At 49.0% G+C, this 19,121-nt stretch overlaps 1 protein-coding gene across 2 annotated transcripts in view; it reads left to right on the top strand.

Moving 5' to 3' along the window:
- IL17RE (interleukin 17 receptor E) overlaps positions 1–19,121 on the top strand; it is a 45,517-nt gene that overhangs the window by 24,849 nt on the left and 1,547 nt on the right. The window contains exons 2-15 of one of the 2 annotated variants that reach the window (XM_030802048.1): positions 6,839–6,961; positions 7,647–7,845; positions 8,178–8,193; positions 8,815–8,934; positions 11,155–11,252; positions 11,497–11,656; positions 11,752–11,891; positions 13,009–13,077; positions 13,987–14,053; positions 15,625–15,800; positions 15,887–15,934; positions 16,015–16,060; positions 16,203–16,357; positions 18,703–18,771. In XM_030802048.1, coding sequence (XP_030657908.1) covers positions 6,867–6,961; positions 7,647–7,845; positions 8,178–8,193; positions 8,815–8,934; positions 11,155–11,252; positions 11,497–11,656; positions 11,752–11,891; positions 13,009–13,077; positions 13,987–14,053; positions 15,625–15,800; positions 15,887–15,934; positions 16,015–16,060; positions 16,203–16,357; positions 18,703–18,771 — 1,458 coding nt within the window. In that variant the 5' untranslated portion in view covers positions 6,839–6,866. Of the gene's footprint in view, positions 1–6,838; positions 6,962–7,646; positions 7,846–8,177; positions 8,194–8,814; positions 8,935–11,154; positions 11,253–11,496; positions 11,657–11,751; positions 11,892–13,008; positions 13,078–13,986; positions 14,054–15,624; positions 15,801–15,886; positions 15,935–16,014; positions 16,061–16,202; positions 16,358–18,702; positions 18,772–19,121 lie in introns of those variants that run through there. The other variant, XM_030802049.1, reaches the window with a different exon arrangement.

The following is a 19,121-nucleotide window of genomic DNA, read 5'->3' as shown; positions in this document are numbered from 1 at the left end:
ACAGGGTTTCATCATGTTAGCCAGGATGCTGTCGATCTCCTGACCTCATGATCCGCCCTCCTCAACCTCCCAAATTGCTGTGATTATAGGCATGAGCCACCATGCCCAGCCTTTTTTTTTTTTTTTAAGGCGGGGTTTCATTCCCCTCACCCAAGTTGGAGTGCAGTAGCACCATCTTGGCTTGCCTCTACCTACCAGGCTCAAGCGATTCTCCTGCCTCAGCCTCTCAAAGTGCTTGTATTACAGGTGTGAGCCATCGTGCCTGGCTGGCAGTACTTACAACTCTGAAACCTCTTCCTTTAGATTCAAAATAAGTATGTCCCAAACAGACCTTCGTCTTTTTGCCTCTTACCCATTCCTCTTCCTGCATCCCTTTGTTCAAGTGAGTATACCAAGAGTACAGCTCTGGATCATCTGTTCCATGATCATTAATCCCTAGTATGATCTTTAGTGCAACTTAAATGCCTTAAGCTCTGAGGTTTCCAAAGTCCCAATCCACCAGTCGTGCATTATCTCCCAATACTCCCAGTCTCATGCTGTCTTAGTCAACTAAACCTCTTAGGGATCCCCATGTAGGTTTCATGGTTTCCCAGTTTCCTTTGCTTAAAAATATCCCTTTTCTATTTTTATACTGCTTTATTAATTATCCTTTAAGGCCCAGTTAACATGGTAGTTCTTGAGCTTTCTGGTTCCTTCAAGGAACATGAATTCTTTCTTCGAGTTCTTATTTTACTGCTTTTAGGTACTGCGCAAGAGGTGTGAAAAACATGCAATTTTTTTAATTTTTTTTTTTTTTTTTTTTTTGAGACAAAGTACTACTCTGTCACCCAGGCTGGAGTGCAGTGGCATGATCTCGGCTCACTACAACCTCCGCCTCCCGGGTTCAAGCGTTTCTCTTGCCTCAGCCTCCCTAGTAGCCGGGATTACAGGTGCCTGCCACCGTGCCTGGCCTAATTTTTTTTTTTTTTTTGAGACAGTCTTGCCCTGTTCCCTAGGCTGAAGTGCAGTGGCTCGATCTGGGCTCATTGCAACTTTGCCTCCCAGGTTCAAGCGATTCTCCTGCCTCAGCCTCCTGAGTAGCTGGGATTACAGGCGTGGGACACCATGCCTGGCTAATTTTTGTATTCTTAATAGAGACAGGGTCTCACTATGTTGGCCAGACTGGTCTTGAACTCCTGACCTCAGGTGATCATCCTGCCTTGGCCTCCCAAAGTGCTGGGATTACAGATGTGAGTTACTGTGCCCAGCCTCACATGCAATTGTTGACAGAATTATTGTAAACTAAAGTCAGGGTGTATTTCACAGGATAGAACCAAACTGAAGTAGAGATAGAATTTGGAGAGCAGTAGTAGATGGAAATGTATGGATAATGGAGTTAGTATGTGCACCAGACACAGATTGCTCATTTTTTAAAAACTGGGATGCAAATAGTTTGAAATTTCTTTGGTTATTGGAATGGTACTTTATGGACTTAAGAGTACCATCAAAGACCCATTATGAAAATTATTGTCAACAATGCAAACAAACCAAAACCATTTGGTTTATGTTAGTTTTCTGCTTGTTAGGTTGTTGGAATTTTGCTTTTGTGGACCTTTCCTATCACCTTTTCCTGCCTGATGGTTGTAGTGTTCCCTGAAGCAAACAGGATTCCCTTGTTGAATCTTGGTTTAGTAGAAAGAACATTATTTGAATCAGAAGATATGTTCAAGTACCAATGCACCTACCAATCATAGGACTAAAATCAGCCCTCCCTATTTCACAGATTGTTTTATTTTTTTATATTTTTTTATTTTTTTATTTTTTTTTGAGATGGAGTTTCGCTCTGTCGCCCAGGCTGGAGTGCAGTGGCGCAATCTTGGGTCACTGCAAACTCCGCTTCCCAGGTTCACGCCATTCTCCCGCCTCAGCCCCCCGAATAGCTGGGACTACAGGCGCCCGCGACCACACCTGGCTAATATTTTGTGTTTTTAGTAGAGACGGGGTTTCGCTGTGTTAGCCAGGATGGTCTTGATCTCCTGACCTCGTGATCCACCCGCCTCGGCCTCCCAAAGTGCTGGGATTACAGGCGTGAGCCACCGCACCCGGCCCACAGATTGTTTTAAACATCAAATAAGGTGGCCGGGCGCAGTGGCTCATACCTGTAATCTCAGCACTTTGGGAGGCCGAGGCAGGCGAATCACTTGAGGTCAGGAGTTTGAGACCAGTCTAGCCAACGTGGTGAAACCCCATCTACACTAAAAATACAAATGGGTATGGTGGTGGGTGCCTGTAATTCCAGCTACTCAGGAGGCTGAGGCAGGAGAATCGCTTGAACCCAGGAGGCAAAGGTTGCGATGAGCCGAGATCGCACCACCACACTCCAGCCTGAGCGACAGAATGAGACTCTGTCTCAAAAAAAAAAAGTTGAAATATTGTGAAAGTGCTTTATGAACTATGTATCATTATATAAATGTGAAAGATGGTTATTTATTTCCTAATCTTTACAGGACTAGAGAATATAGGAGTTGAAGGAATGATTAGAGATCATGCAGGCCATTAGAAAGGCAATGTGGTATAATGGAATGAACACTTTTTTTTTTGAGACTCAGTCTGTCGCCTAGGCTGCAGTGCAATGGTGCAATCTCAGCTCACTGCAACCTCTGTTTCACACTCAGTTAATTTTTGTATTTTTGTAGAGACAGGGTCTCACCATGTTGGCCAGGCTGGTCTCGAACTCCTGACCTCAAGTGATCTACCCACCTTGGCCTCCCAAAGTGCTAGGATTACAGGCATGAGCCACCATGCCCAGCCAACAGTTTCTTATATTAGACAGACATAGGTGGGAATTCCAGCCAGGCATTATACTAACTTTTGCCTTGTGCAAGAAACCTGAGCCTCTGTTCTTGATCTGACACATGGGCATCATTTTAGCTACCCCCAGGATTGTTGTGAGGTTTAGATAATATGTATGAACAGGCTACATAGTAGGGGTTTAATAAGTAACAGAATGCCTTCCCTTGATGAGCAGTGTTGGCTTCCTCACTGAGATTGGGAGTCTCTACCTCTCAGCAATAATTTCTTGCCTCAGAATTCTGGAGGTTGATGCTTCTGTAAGAGCAGATGTAAAGAAGGGATACTTGCCCACTGTTGGTGTACATTGATCTAATTGGTGGGCCTTCCTGCCCAGGGTTCCCTATCAGTGAGCAGAGTTGCCCCAGTAAACGTTAGGAATTGGCCATTACAGGAAGAACCTGGAGCTACTGCTCCATGGTCTGACCAGAGTTCATGCACAGATAAGGCGGTGACAAGAAAAATGGCTGCCCAAGGTCCCTACAGTGCACTCTAAACTAAGCATGTGCAGGGGCCTGTCAGGACTTCCTGAGCTCCTGGCTTTGTCCCCAAGTAAAGGCTATTAATCATTAATCGTGAAGTCTTGGTCAGCTCATTTTGACACAAACCACAGATGAGACAGGCCTTAGCCACCTGCCAAGAAGACAGGGCCTCTGTGCTGAAGGCAACAACACACCTTTGTTGCCTTTACTCCAATTGGCCACCTCCTATTCCAGCCACAGTTACTCCTCCCTTGTTGACACTTGCCAAACAATCCCAACTCTCCTACAAGTCTGGTAACTCATTATTATAAGATCTACTTTCCTTTCTTTCCAACAATTTCATTTCTTTCTTTACATTGTTAACCCTGCCAATTGTATCACACTGCTAAGTTTAGTACCTTCTGTGAACTACAGGGTCCAGAAACCCTCTGATCTCCCCAAGTAGTGTGTTCTGGCAGAAAAGGCCAAGAAGACATAGCAGTGAGTCCCCAGAGGAGAAAAGTGAGGCTCAGAGAGGAATAATTGGCAGGGAGGGGAACCCAGGTCTTCTGGCCCATCCTCTTAGGACACCATCTCCTAGGCCTCATATTTCTGAACTCACAGTGCTGTGGTGCTCAGCGCTCTCTGATCTATTGGCAAGCTGACTGGTAGACTTGGCAGCCCTTTTCTCCCACTGACTCCAGGGAAAGTACCTGCATGCCTTCTGGGGGCTTCCCCCAGCTCAGGTGTGAAGTTTAGTGTGTGTGTGTGCATGTGTGTCTATGAGAGAGAGAAAGGGGATGTGTGTGCACAAGGTGCATGTCAGCAGCACTCACAGGCTTCCTGCCAGCTCTGGAAGGGACAGTTTTTGCCCCTCACAGCATCCTCTTGCAGGTAGGATGCCTGGAGAGACGGGAGCAGGTGGGGAGGGGTCAGGGGAATGACTTTTCCAATCTCAGACCTAAAACTCTTTCTGGCTTTACTTTACTGTGATGCAAGCTGCCTGAGCTGGCCAGGCACCGAGCAGGAGGGGGCGATGTGGGGTGGGGGCAAGGGTGGGGAGGAACTCCAGAGCGTAAGCGTAGGAGAGAGGTCAGCAAGTGAGGGGCTGACTTCAGCTCTTAGGTGCGTGTGCTTGGACTTTACCTAATCTTCCTGAGTGTTTTGCAGTCTGTAAAATGGGGTAATAAGACTGTGAACTCAAGGGTTGTAGTACAAATAAAATAAACTGGGCAAAATGCGTGACTCAGAGCCTGATAGTAGGATTTCAGCAAATGTTGATCCCATCCCTCCCCCTCCTTAGGTTGTGCCAGAATTCACCCCTGTGCTTCTTACCTTAAATACTTTTTGGAACAGTCTCTACAATAAATAAGTAAACCAGCAAGACAGTAAATGCACACCTTCTTTTCCTTTTCCCCCTTTCTTCCTCATCTTTATTCCTTTTACTTTTCCAGCGGGTCCTGGAATGCTGTTTTTCTTCCCTGTCTTCCCTCGTTCCCTCTCTTCTCTCCTCCCATCCTCCTTCCCTCCCTTCCTCTCTTCCTCCCTCCCTTCCTCTCCTCCTCTTCCTCCCTCCTTCTTTCCTCCCTTCCTCCCTCCCTTCTTCCCTCCCTGCCTCCCTTCTTTCCTTCCTCCCTCCCTCCCTTCCTTCCCTCCCTCCTTCCTTCCCTCTTTCCTTCCTTCCTTTTTTCCTTCCTCTCTTCCTTCTTATCTCCATTTTTTTTCTGCTTCTCCTCCCATACCTTAACCAGAAGCAATTAACCAATATTTTCTCTGTGAGAGATCAGAAGATAAGGGTAAAGAAGAAGGATTGTTTTGGAATAGTGCCAAGTTTCTCACTTCATGCCTCCAGCATTAGAAAACTCATTATTGGGCCGGGCGCGGTGGCTCACGCCTGTAATCCCAGCACTCTGGGAGGCCGAGGAGGGCGGATCACAAGGTCAGCAGATTGAGACCATCCTGGCTAACATGGTGAAACCTCGTCTCTACTAAAAATACAAAAAATGAGCCGGGTGAGGTGGCGGGTGCCTGTAGTCCCAGCTGCTCGGGAGGCTGAGACAGGAGAATGGCATGAACCTGGGAGGCGGAGCTTGCAGTGAGCCAAGATCGCACCACTGCACTCCAGCCTGGGCCCACTGCACTCCAGCCTGGGCAACAGAGTGAGACTCCATCTCAAAAAAAAAAAAGAAAACTCATTATTGGCCAGGCGCAGTGGCTCACACCTGTAATCCCAGCACCTGGGGAAGCTGAGGCAGGATAACTGCTAGAGGCCAGGAGTTTGAGACCAGCCTGAGCACCATGGCCAGACCGTGTATGTAGCCAGGCAAAATGGTGTGTGCCTGTGAAGGGAGGATTCACTTGAGTCCAGGAGGTTGAGGTTGCAGTAAGTGGTGATTGTGCCAGTGTCCTCCAGCTTGGGTGATAGAGTGAGACTCTGTCTCAAAAAAAAAAAAAAGAAAAGAAAAAAACCTCATTATTTATATAGCTCTAAACCACTGTGAGTTAGGTAGAATTTGGGGGAAGGCTTTCTAACCTATTCTTAGTATGGCCAGACCACCCTTTCCTTCTTGCAGATCTTACTGTTTTGTTTGCAGAGATGGGCTTCAAGGCCAAAAGGCATACTGTGTTAGGGTCTGTGTCAGGCAGACCTTTTTGGGTTCCAAGAGCAGAGGAAGATGAGGCTGTGTGAGGGAAGACCATAGGATGATAGAGAATTGGGACTAGGCAGAGTGGCTCATGCCCATAATCCTAGCACTTTGGAAGGTTGAAGCAGATGGATCACTTGAGGCCAAGAGTTCAAGACCAGCCTGGCCAACGTGGCAAAACCCTGTCTCTACTAAAAATACAAAAATTAGCTGGGCATAGTGGTGCACAGCTGTAATCCCAGCTACTCAGGAGGCTAAGGCAAGAGTTCAAGAATCACTTGAACCCAGGAGGCGGAGGTTGTGACATTTATTCAATTACACAGCACATACTTCATAATATCTACTGCTAGGCTTGGAGAAACATAAAGAATAGGAGTTTTTATCTTTTCATGAACTCAAAAAGCTAGAGAGTACTTTTAGATAATGTAGGATGCAGCCTTCAGACAATGAACCTAAAGACAGGAATAGAATTGGCCGAAAGCAGGCTGTGGTTAGGCCACTGAAAGGTGGTCTAGATTGAGTTGCAGGAGGACAATAACAATCTCAAGATGCCTTGGCCGGGCGCAGTGGCTCACGCTTGTAATCCCAGCACTTAGGAGGCCGAGGTGGGTGGATCACATGGTCAGGAGTTCGAGACCAGCCTGGCCAATATGATGAAACCCCGTCTCTACTAAAATACAAAAATTAGCCAGGCATGGGGCAGGTGCCTGTACTCCCAGCTACTCGGGAGGCTAAGGCAAGAGAATCGCTTGAACCCAGCAGGTGGAGGTTGCAGTGAGCAGAGATTGCGCCACGGCACTCCAGCCTGGGTGATAGATCGAGACTAGGTCTCAAACAAAAAAAAAGATGCCTTGACCTGGTAGGTGTGCCCCAAACTTTCTTTCCAATGTGTGTGTTACCAAGGTGAGGGCTGAAGCTGCTCAAATGCTCCATGAAGGGGAGGAAGCTGTGGGATGATGGGGAGGGTTCCCACAAAGATGGAGCCTCGTCAGCCTTTCTCCAGCACCGGAAACCACAGGAAACCAGGTCAGTGCGTGGGGCCCGCTCCCTCTGCTCCAGGGCTCAGCTATGAGCTCTGGGGCTTCCTGAGCAGGCTGTACTGACTAGTGGGTCCTTGAAGTTAGAGGCCCCTTTGGTATGGAGCCCTTTGCCTAGAAGAGCTGGACCTGGCTCATGGGTAGAGAGAACTCGGCTATAGTCCTGAGAGTTAACCAGGTGGGAAGCCAGGGTACATATGGGCTTCATGTGCATCCTAGAGTGCTTTCTTTCTTCCCCACTCTAAATGGTGCCTCAGTCACCTCTGTATCTCCAGCACCCAGTGCTGAGTAGTGCTTAAGAGCTCGACTAATTCTCTAAGTGAGGGGGTGAAGCACATGTCTGTGGGAGACACAAGTTCCAGAGTGTGCTGATGGGTGGGTCAGGTCTGCAGTGTGTTTCAGGAGTAGGAGGGGCTAAGAAATGGGTGCGTCCCCCAACCTGATGCTAGCCCCTTTCCTGTTACTTCTCAGCCACAGCAGGAACCCCTTGTCTTTCAGGTGGGGGGCAGTAGGGTTTTTGGGGGCACAAGCTTTCCTCAGTCCCTCCACTTGGAGGGGAAGGAATGTGGCCTGGCTAGCTGGTTGGGATCAAGGAGGAGCTTTCGGGCAGGGCGGGGCCAGGGCAGGCTGGGGCGAGGGCTCCTGCTGGTACTGTGTTCTTCGCTGCTGCACAGCAAGGCCCTGCCACCCACCTTCAGGCCATGCAGCCATGTTCCCGGAGCCCTAATTGCGCAGAAGCCCATGGGGAGCTCCAGAACGGCAGCCCTGCTCCTGCCTCTCTTCCTGGTAGTCATCGACCTATCTGACTCTGCTGGGATTGGCTGTCCCCACCTGCCCTACTGGAACACCCGCTGTCCTCTGGCCTCCCACACGGTAAGGTGCCGCTGCCAGGTAGGGACACCTGCCTGGCACAGCCATAAAGCTCCCCACTCCCCTGCCTGCCCTGTGCTACCTCCACAGTCCCTGTGCTCTGGTGGCAGCTTTGATGTGTCCTCTACATAGTCTGAAAGGGGTAGCAAAAGTCCTTTGCGCTGAGGGCCTGGACAGGGTGGAGCTGGGAAGATAAGAGCCAGAGGGTATGGGCTATTAGCTATGGGGCTCAGAATTTGCTGATTTGAAGCAAAGACCCCAGGAATGCTCCTTTTGGGAGTCTCTCCTAATAATAGCTCTCTCCTTTCTTTTCCCTACTGGGCCCTGTGCCTCAGGATGACAGTTTCACTGGTGAGTCGCATTTCCTGCCCCATTGCTCCTCCCCACGCCCACTATTTTTCCAGATGCCCAGCAAGCCCTCCGTTCTAATTTTCGGTTCCCAACCCGGGAAGTGGCACAATATCAAGGAAAAAGTTTGGAATCATGACAAGCCTGGATTCACATTGCAGTTCTGCCAGACTCCCATGTGGCCTCAGACTGTGCACCTAACCTCTCCAACTGACCCTCAGTTTCTGAGGGGTAGTAGCATAGTAGAAATGATTGTACACTAAAGGCAGTGTTGCTTCTGAGCTGTAGGGAGGATTAGATGAGAGACATGGGTAAATCTCCAGGTGCTCCATATGTGTTGGTTCCTCCCCTTAACTGATCCCTCACTTCTATCAGCAATACAATAATCCTTCCTATTTTATAGTATGTTCTACTTCACAAGACATTTTCCCATGCACTACTATTTTGATTTTTATGACAGACCTGCTTTATGAATGAGGAATCTGATCCTTAGACAGGTCCTGTAACCCCCGAAGTCATACTTCCAGGATGTAAGTGACAGAGCTTGGCCTCAAATCCAGCTTGTCTGAGGTAGGAGGGACCTTCTTAGATCCTATCATTTGCTTTCCCTTCCATCTTTCCCAGGAAGTTCTGCCCATATCCCTTGCAGCACCTGGTGGGCCCTCTTCTCCACAAAGCCTTGGTGTGTGCGAGTCTGGCACTGTTCCCGCTGTTTGTGCCAGCATCTGCTGTCAGGTCGCTCAGGTATGAGAAACAGCCCCTTGGGCCATTCTCAGTGAAGAGAACATTTTGAGGGACCACATAGGCTGAGCAAGTGGGACTTACTAGAACAGATATTTGTCTTGTTTTAACCTCAACTGGGACTTGGATTATCCTAAAATAGCACGCTATGACTGATATTCTTGAATATAATTGTACAATTTTATGAAGGTATTTTTTTCACTGAGATTCTTGGAATTAAAAGCTATGGATTTATTGTTATTACCATCTATTTGTAAAGCAGGATCTTCTTTCTTACTCTATATTTTAATTGCTCAGCTCAGTGCCTGGTACATACTAAATGCCCTTACATTGCTTAAGAATTGGCAGTTTCTAGGCCAGGCGTGGTGGCTTATGCCTGCAATCCCAACACTTTGGGAGGCTGAGGCAGGCTGATCACCTGAGGTCAGGAGTTCGAGACCAGCCTGGCCAACATGGTGAAACCCCGTCTCTACTAAAAATACAAAAAATTAGCAGGGCGTGGTGGCAGGCACCTGTAATCCCAGCTGCTCAGGAGGCTGAGGCAGGAGAATCACTTGAACCTAGGAGGCGGAGGTTGCAGTGAGCCGAGATCATGCCATTGCACTCCAGCCTGGGCGACAAGAGCAAAACTCTGTCTCCAAAAAAAAAAAAAAAAAAAAAGAATTGGCAGTTTCTGGGCCAGGTATGATGGTGATGGTTCACACCTGTAATCCCAGCACTCTGGGAGGCCACAGTGGGTAGATCGCTTGAGTCCAGGAATTTGAGACCAGCCTGGCCAACATGGCAAAACCCCATCTCTACAAAAAAATACAAAAATTAGCTGGATGTGGTGATGCACACCTGAAGTCCCAGCTACTTGGGAAGCTGAGGTGGGAGGATCACCTGAATTCAGAAGGCAGAGGTTGCAGTGAGTTAAGATAGTGCCACTGCACTCCAGCCTGGACCACAGTGTGAGACCCTATCTCAAAAAAAAACCAGAATTGGCAGTGTCTAATTTTTCTAATTGTTTGCTGTTAGAAATAATGCTACAGGGCTGGGCGCAGTGGCTTATGCCTGTAATCCCAGTACTTTGGGAGGCCGAGGCGGGCAGATCACCTGAGGTCAGGAGTTTGAGACCAGCCTGGCCAACATGGTGAAACCCCATCTCTACTAAAAATACAAAAATTAGCCAGGAGGCCAGGTGTGATGGTGCATGCCTGTAATCCCAGCTACTCAGGAGGCTGAGGTGAGAGGATTGCTTAAGCCCAAGAGTTCGAGACTGTAGTGAGCAGTGATTGTGCCACTGCACTCCAGCCTGTGTGACAGAGCAAAACCCTGTCAAGAAAGGAAGGAAGGAAGGAAAGAAAGAAAGAAAAGAGAGAGAGGCGGGGGCTGGCATGGTGGGTCACGCCTGTAATCCCAGCACTTTGGGAGGCCGAGGCGGGCGGATCACGAGATCAGGAGATCGAGACCATCCTGGCTAACATGGTGAAACCCTGTCTCTACTAAAAATACAAAAAATTAGCTGGGCGTGGTGGCAGGTGCCTGTAATCCCAGCTACTCGGGGGGCTGAGGCAGGAGAATCGCTTGAAGCCGGGAGGCGGAGATTGCAGTGAGCCAAGATCGCGCCGCTGCACGCCAGCCTGGGTGACAGAGCAAGGCTCTGTCTCCAAAAAAAATAAAAATTAAAGACTGCTAAAATGAATGTCTTTGTATATATAGCTTTTTCTCTGCTTAAAAAATTAATCCTTTCTTGATTGCATCATAATTTTCAAGATTAAAGAAGCTTGACATCCTTACCCTCCTTGATTTAAAATGACTTACTATCAGGTCGGGCATGGTGGCTCATGCCTGTAATCCCAGTGCTTTGGGAGGCCGAGGCGGGCAGATCACCTGAGGTTGGGAGTTTGAGACCAGCCTGACCAACACGGAGAAACCGTGTCTCCACTAAAAATACAAAAAATTAGCTGGGCATGGTGGTGCATGCCTGTAATCCCAGCTACTCGGGAGGCTGAGGCAGGAGAATCACATGAACTCGGGAGGCGGAGGCTGCAGTGAGCCGAGATCGCGCCATTGCACTCCAGCCTGGGCAACAAAGAGCAAAACTCCGTCTCAAAATAAATAAAATAAAATAAAATAAAATAAAATAAAATAAAATGACTTACGGTCTAACACTGGGCCACATCTCCAGGTAGGGGAGGGGGTAATGATGGCTAGATAGTAAGTATGCCCCCCCCTGCACAGGTCTTCAGTGGGGCTTCTTCCACTTCCTGGTGCAGAAATCCAAAAAGTCTTCCACGTTCAAGTTCTGTAGGAGACACAAGATGCCAGCACCTGCTCAGGTACTCTCCCTGTCAGTTCCAGCCCTACCCCATGCCCCACAGACCTTTGCTTTCTGGCCTCTCATTTGGTTCTCCAGCCATGTGAGACAGAAAGTGTGGAGATGAAGTATTCTGTCTATTACACAGCTAGGGAGGCCAAAAGAGTTTGAGCAACTTGCCTGCAGTACCTCAGGTTCCAGAGGCAGAAACAGAAGCCAGGTTTCCTGATTTCTGGTCTGAGGCCCACCTTGTTCTCTGCCCTTAGAGGAAGCTGCTGCCTAGTCGTCACTTGTCTGAGAAGAGCCATCACATTTCCATCCCCTCCCCAGACATCTCCCACAAGGGACTTCGCTCTAAAAGGACCCAACCTTCGGATCCAGAGGCATGGGAAAGTCTTCCCAGATTGGACTCACAAAGGCACAGAGGTGGGCACTGGGTACAACAGGAGATAGGTTCAGCTGAGTGGTGGTACCGGTGCTAAGGCCAAGAGACAAGGCCACTGAGTCCTTCCTCTCCCCAGGGCCCGAGTTCTCTTTTGATTTGCTGCCCGAAGCCCGGGCTATTCGGGTGACCATACCTTCAGGCCCCGAGGTCAGTGTGCGTCTTTGTCACCAGTGGGCACTGGAGTGTGAAGAGCTGAGCAGTCCCTACGATATCCAGGTAGGGCGTGTCGTCCCCCTTTAAAAAGCCCGATCACACAGTGCTAACAAAAGAGGCCACCCATTGTACAAATGAGGAAACTGAGGCCCAGAGAGGGATGGTAACTGTCCAAGACCTCCTTACAAGCTGAAGGGTCTATCATTAAGACTTCTTTGGGCGTGGCATGGTGGCTCACACCTGTGGTCCCAGCACTTTGAGAGGCCAAAGCAGGAGGATTGCTTGAAGCCAGGAGGATAAAACCAGCTTGGCAACATAGTGAAACCCTGCTGCTAAAAAAAAAAAAAAAAAAAAATTATAGAAAGACTTCTTTGGACTAGACAGAAAAGGCAGAGGGCCTTGTCACCTGGAAGAACAGGAAAGGCAGGCAGAGACCTGGAGCAGCCATGAATGACCATGAATGAGCAGAGAAATTAGTATGGTATTTACCCCCAGTGAGAGGATCCTCAGTGTGATTGAGGCATTAAGAAGCCTTTTCCTGAGCTTCAAGTTAGTGACAAGTAAGAAAAAAGAATTGTTAATTAAAAATTTAAAAAGCCTTTTCAGCTACCCTAAGAGGTTGTACCGCCTGAGAACATAACAAAATGATCACATCTCTCTTGGTACCCTTCCATCTCCCTCCTTTTGTTCCTGCTACTCAGAGAATGATATGTCCCCCATTCTCCCAACCTGGGCCCCAACATCCCACCTCAACCTCCCTTTGTCATGGATGCCATTGTATACAGTTGGTAGCATTTGCAGGGACTGCTGCTGAACCCCTGAGGCCCTCAGCTCATCATTTTTATAACAGTGAGGATACCTCATAAGATTACTGTGATGCTAGCTGGAGTTAATTGATTTAATACTTCTAGCACCCACCACACTCCCTAGCATATAGTAGGGCCTCAGTAAAGGAATGTATTCCCTGTCTCCTTCCCCCCAACTCCACCTAGAGCACCTAGAGCTAATGATTAGATTACTACACAGACAACCTTTGAGAGACTTATCAGGAGAAGAGGTATCTCATATTAGAGGAAAAACAGGGTGTGTTGGCCAAGATCCCAGCACTGTCCTGCCCTTGTCTATGTGCCCATGCTCTTTCTCAGGCATCTTTTGTCTTCCTTTGCTGTTTCATCCACAGAAAATTGTGTCTGGGGGCCACACTGTAGAGCTGCCTTATGAATTCCTTCTGCCCTGTCTGTGCATAGAGGTGAGCAAGGGAAAAGGTGTGGGCTGTCCATGGCTCTGCTCCTAAGCCCCCAAGTTAGCACGGTTGGTCAAGTATATCTCCAGTAAATGGGGTTTAAAAAGGACTGAGTGTTACTGGCATGCTTAGGAAGACCGGCGCCAGCTTGGCTGTGAGCCACACATGGGGTCAGAGATGGAAGGGTGCTGCTGAACATTGGACCTTCTTAGGGTGATTCCAACCTCAGCCCCATCCAAACCCAGCTTTCCCTGGCCCAGACCTGGCCTCAGCCCACAGAGCCAGAATAGGCAGCTGTCATCGCTGTGTGTTCTGAGGAGTCGAGGAAGGAGTGTGTGCATGGCCACTGCAGGATTCCATATGCCCCCAGAAGTCTTGTCCCCTCTAGGCCTCTGTGGCAGTCCTCCTTCTCTCTTTACAAGTCTAAGGAATAGAGCAGAAAGTTTTCTTTGGACTAGACAGAAAAGGCAAGGGAAATTGTCACCTGGAAGACCTAAGGGAGGATAATGGCAGAGACCTAGAGCCACGAGCAATTGCCAGCATGGACAGCAGGTGGGCATGTGGGCATTCCAGAGTCAGGAGCCAACACAGAGCACTGTGTGCCTTGGGGATGGCTGAGAGTGGAGGCCAGAGAAGACCAAAGCTGAGGAATGTGACCTCAGGATTTCCTTCTTTCTGGGGATAGTTCTCTTTAGGAGGAAGAGGAGTTAGCCCCTCACTTGCTTATCCCTCTCCTATGCTCTGGAGTTCCTCCCCACCCTTGCCCCCACCCCACATTGCCCCATCCTGCTCGGTGCCTGGCCAGCTCAGGCAGCTTGTGTCACAGTAAGGTAAAGCCAGAATGAGTTTTAGGTCTGGGTGAGATTGGAAAAGCCATTCCTCTGACCCTCCTCACCTGCTCCTCTGTCCCCCTAGGCATCCTACCTGCAAGAGGACACTGTGAGGCGCAAAAAATGTCCCTTCCAGAGCTGGCCAGAAGCCTGTGAGTGCTGTTGACATGCACCCTTGTGCACACACATCCCCTTTCTCTTTCTGTCTCCTACATACACATGTACACACACACACACACACCGCACTTCACAAGTGTGCTGGGGGAAGCCCCCAGAAAGCATGCAGGTACTTTCCCTGGAGTCAGTGGGGGAAAAGGGCTGCCAAGTCTACCAGTCAGCTTGCCAATAGATCAGAGAGCGCTGAGCACTGCAGCACTGTGAGAAGTTTAGAAATATGAGGTCTAGGAGACGGTGTCCTAAGAGGATGGGCCAGAAGACCCAGTTCCCATCCCAGCTCTGCCAATTATTCTTCTCTGAACCTCACTTTCCTCATCTGTAAAATCTCAATACCTGCTCTGCCTTCAAAGCGTTTGTGAAGCCTGAGTTAAATATTACATATGAAAGTGGCTGGTGATATCTGAAGTGCTGTATGCATGTTGCTGTTCTCAAGGAGAGGCAGGACACTCAGACAAAAGTGACTCGCATAAAGCAGCCTACAGAACTTACAGGGCAGGGTTATAGTTAAGGACTAGGCTGTACGGCAAGAAATCGGGAAAGGGAGAAGCCCAAGAAGGGCCATTATAAGCAGAGAAGGCCTCTCAGAGGGAGTGGCACCTGAGCTGGGGCCAGAAAAAGGGCAGGATTTAGAAAGGAGAGATAGGAGGGGAAGACATTCCGGTTCTGAGAGGACCCTAAGCAGATTTCGAGTTTGGGGAGAAGCAAGGACCTGGTCAGAATGGAGGCCTGGGAAGGGGAGGAGAGAGACCCCTGGATAGAAAGATAATGAGGCTGGGCTCAATGGCTCACGCCTGTAATTCCAGCACTTTGGGAGGCCAAAGTAGGCAGATCACCTGAGGTCAGGAGTTTGAGACCAGCCTGGCCAACATGGTGAAACCCTGTCTCTACTAAAAATACAAAAAGTTAGCCGGGCATGGTGCTGCACGCCTGTAGTCACAGCTGCTCGGGGGATCAAGACAGGAGAATCACTTGAGCTCGGGAGGCAGAGGTTGCAGTGAGCCGAAATCGCACCACTGCACTCCAGCCTGGGTGACAGAGTGCAACTCCGTCTCAAAAAAACCAAAAAACAGAAAGGTAATGAAAGGGGCTGGGTGTAGTGGCTCACACTTGTAATCCCAGCACTTTGGGAGGCCGAGGTGGGTGGGTCACAAGGTCAGGAGTTCATGAGGTCAGGAGACCAGCCTGGCCAACATGGTGAAAACCCATCTCTACTAAAAATACAAAAATTAGCTGGGCTTGGTGGCACACATCTGTAATCCCAGCTACTGAGGCGTGAGAGTCGCTTGAACCCAGGATGAAGAGGTTTCAGTGAGCGGAGATTGCACCACTGCACTCCAGCCTGGGCAGCAGAGTGAGATTCTGTCTCAAAAAAGAAAAGGAAAAGAAAGATAATGAAAGGGATGCTCATTGATTTAGTACCTGTTCAGGCCAGGAATAGTGCTGGTTACTTTTACAAACATTATCTCCTGCTGCCCCCAGGATGTGGGTGGCAAGGTGGGGCTGAAGCAGGGCTGACCCTCACCCACTGACCCTGCCACCTGCCCAGATGGCTCGGACTTCTGGAAGTCAGTGCACTTCACTGACTACAGCCAGCACACTCAGATGGTCATGGCCCTGACACTCCGCTGCCCACTGAAGCTGGAAGCTGCCCTCTGCCAGAGGCATGACTGGCATACCGTTTGCAAAGACCTCCCGAATGCCACGGCTCGAGAGTCAGATGGGGTGAGGACAGGTTCCCCCAGGACCAGGGTGGGCAGGGCTGGGGCCCAGGAATTTTCTCCCTGACGAACTCTCCTCTCCTCCCACAGTGGTATGTTTTGGAGAAGGTGGACCTGCACCCCCAGCTCTGCTTCAAGGTACAACCGTGGGTAAGAAAAGATGTGGCGTAGTGGGTATTGCCTGGAGCTTGCTAACCTGCCATTCCTGTATTTCTCAGTTCTCTTTTGGAAACAGCAGCCACGTTGAATGCCCCCACCAGACTGGTGAGCCAATAAGTGACCTCTGCTGGGACCCCCTGCCCCATTTCATCTTCACCCAACTGTGACCAAGCTAAACCCCAGCCCAGCCCTGAATGCATCACCTGAAGCCCAACTCCTATCAACACCCCCATCCCGCTCCAAACAGGGTCTCTCACATCCTGGAATGTGAGCATGGATACCCAAGCCCAACAGCTGATTCTTCACTTCTCCTCAAGAATGCATGCCACCTTCAGTGCTGCCTGGAGCCGCCCAGGCTTGGGGCAGGACACTTTGGTGCCCCCCGTGTACACTGTCAGCCAGGTATGGCCTCGCCCCCACTAGGTCCTATTGCTCAGAGCACAGCCCTCAATTTCCTTGTGACCTCATTGAGATAGACCCTGGGAAGGTAGAAACAAACAAATCCCTGACTTTTACCATCTGGTTTACTTTATTTACGTGATCAGCCTCTGTTCAGCTAACTTGCTGACAGTAAGTTCCTCAAGGGAGCATTTTCTTTTTTTTTCTTTTTTTTTGAGACACAGTCTCGCTCTGTCACCCAGGCTGGAGTGCAGTGGCACGATCTCAGCTCACTGCAAGCTAAGGGAGTATTTTCTAATCCTTTCAGTTTCTGAATTTACAGGAATAACAGAGGCAAGGGACTGGCCCTCCCACATTCAGGTGTTCTCTAGCCCAGGGGTCCCAATCCGTGAGCTGCAGACCAGTAATTGTCTGTGGCTTGTGAGAAACGAGGCCATACAGTAGGAGGTAAGTGGAGGGTGAGCAAGCATTACTGCCTGAGCTCTGCCTCCTGTCAGACCAGTGGCTGCATTAGATTCTTGTAGGAGCGCAAACCCTATTGTGAACTGTGCATGCGAGGGATCTAGGTTGTGAGCTACTTATGAGAATCTAATGCCTGATGATCTGAGGTGGTTTCATCCTGAAACCATTCCCCCCAACCCCAATCCCTTCAACCTCTGTGTAAAAGTTTTCTTCCATGAAACCAGTCCCTGGTGCCAAAAAGGTTGGGGACCACTGCTCTAGCCTAACAGAACAACAATTTATATTGATGCCTTCCCTTGAACCCAGCTGTCCACTACCACTACTCTCCTGCCTCCACGAGGCACCTGTGCGGAAGTTATCTATCCTAGGAGGCAGAGCCCATGAAGCTGACAGGCTCTGCACAATGCTGTAAACTATTGACAAATTTCACCTGTTACGTGACTAGGAGCACTTTATCAGACTATCTTCCATGTATCTGATATAAAAACCACAGTCAAATACACCCTCAATACCACAGCACCATGCTGACTAAGCATGACTAGCTCTTTCAAACAGTTATTTCTTAAACGCTCACTTGCAGCTTATATGTTTGTTTTGCATTGTATGAGGGCTCTCAAGCAGACAGGTGATAGCAACACAGTATGAAAGACCAAGTCACGCTTAAGATGGCCACGTGCAGTGTCTCACACTTGTAGTCCCAGCTGAGGCGGGAGAACTGTGTGAGCTCAGGAGTCCAAGGCTGCAATGAGCTATGATCATGCCACTGCACTCCAGCCTGGGTGACAGCATAAGACTCTGACTCTAAAAAAAAAATGTTTTTTATTAAAATTCTGTCCAATTTAGTATGTATTGTGCCTACCCTGTAGCAGGCTCTGGGAGATACAAGAAAAGTATATAACACAGTTAAGGATTTCATAGACTAATAATAGCTGTTACCAATAAATGAATATACATTGCAGTTTATTTAAAAAGACATTCATGTGCATATACCCATTTGATGCTCTCGATAACCCAGTAAAATAAAGATTATTATCCCCCATATAAAAACGAAGAAAGTAGGCCAGGCGCAGTGGCTCACGCCTGTAATTCCAGCATTTTGGGAGGCTGAGGAGGGCAGATCACCTGAGGTCAGGAGTTTGAGACCAGCCTCACCAACATGGCAAAACCCGTCTCTATTAAAAATACAAAAATTAGCTGAGCATGGTGGCTTGCACCTGTAATCCCAGCTACTTGGGAGGCTGAGGCAGGAGAATAGCTTGAACCCAGGAGGTGGAGCTTGCAGTGAGCCAAGATTGCACCAGTGCACTCTAGCCTGCACGATGGAGCAAGACTCTGTCTCAAAAAAATAAATAAATAAATAAAAATAAATAAACATAAAAAATTTAAAATAAAAATGAGGAAAGTGAGCCTTAGGAAAGAGAGGTAACCTGCCTCCATGCAAGGACCACACAGCTAGGGACTACAAAGGCAACAGTTAAGCCTGAACCCAGGTCTGCTGACCCTAAAACTTACATTCTTTTCAATGATATGTTGTGATACCTCTTCAGCTGTGCAGGAGAGTAAAGTGAGACAGCCTTCCTGGTTTGCGAGCTGCTAGAGGACAGAGACAATGTCCGCACCTGCCTTCTTTCCTCAGGGCTTGGCACAGAGGACACACTCAGAGTCTGTCTGTTGACAAATACCTGACTGCAGCAGGAGCTGAGCTCTGGGAACGATCAGTGGGAGCCAGAGTGGCTGGGGAAGCCTTCTTGTCAGAGGTGGCACTTGGCCTAAGCCTCGTAGGATTGGGGGTGTGGTGGGGAGGAACAGCAGGGGCAAAGACTCAAGGCCAGACAGGGCCAGATTCACCTCCCTGGGGACAGCCTTTCTGCTCTTTGTTTCTACAGGCCCGGGGCTCAAGCCCAGTGACACTAGACCTCATCATTCCCTTCCTGAGGCCAGGGTGCTGTGTCCTGGTAAGGAAACCTACCCTCACTCTACATACAGAGCCTTGGCATCTGCTCCCCTAGTGGCACCCACCCGTGGAAAATCCATTCTGCAAAAATGTTTGGTTTGGCCAGCACAGTGTTTTAAATTGAAATTGCTTACCACCATTTACATATATAAACAAAGCTGGATTTCTGGCCTCTGTTGAAAAATCAGAAAAACCTAGTGCCGTGTGTCCACATTCTGGCATGGTGACAGTGGCCTGGAGCTCAGTGCCGTCTGATTGTTTCAGTCAGGGCCTGTGCTCTCCAGGTCCTCACGGCAGCCCTGGTCAACTTTGAGTTTACTTTTCGAGTTTGGCCCCTGTCACCCTTGAGTT

This window comes from Nomascus leucogenys, chromosome 21 (genome assembly GCF_006542625.1).
Source record: "Nomascus leucogenys isolate Asia chromosome 21, Asia_NLE_v1, whole genome shotgun sequence".
Lineage (NCBI taxonomy): Eukaryota > Metazoa > Chordata > Mammalia > Primates > Hylobatidae > Nomascus > Nomascus leucogenys.
This window is presented reverse-complemented; position numbering and strand designations above follow the sequence as displayed.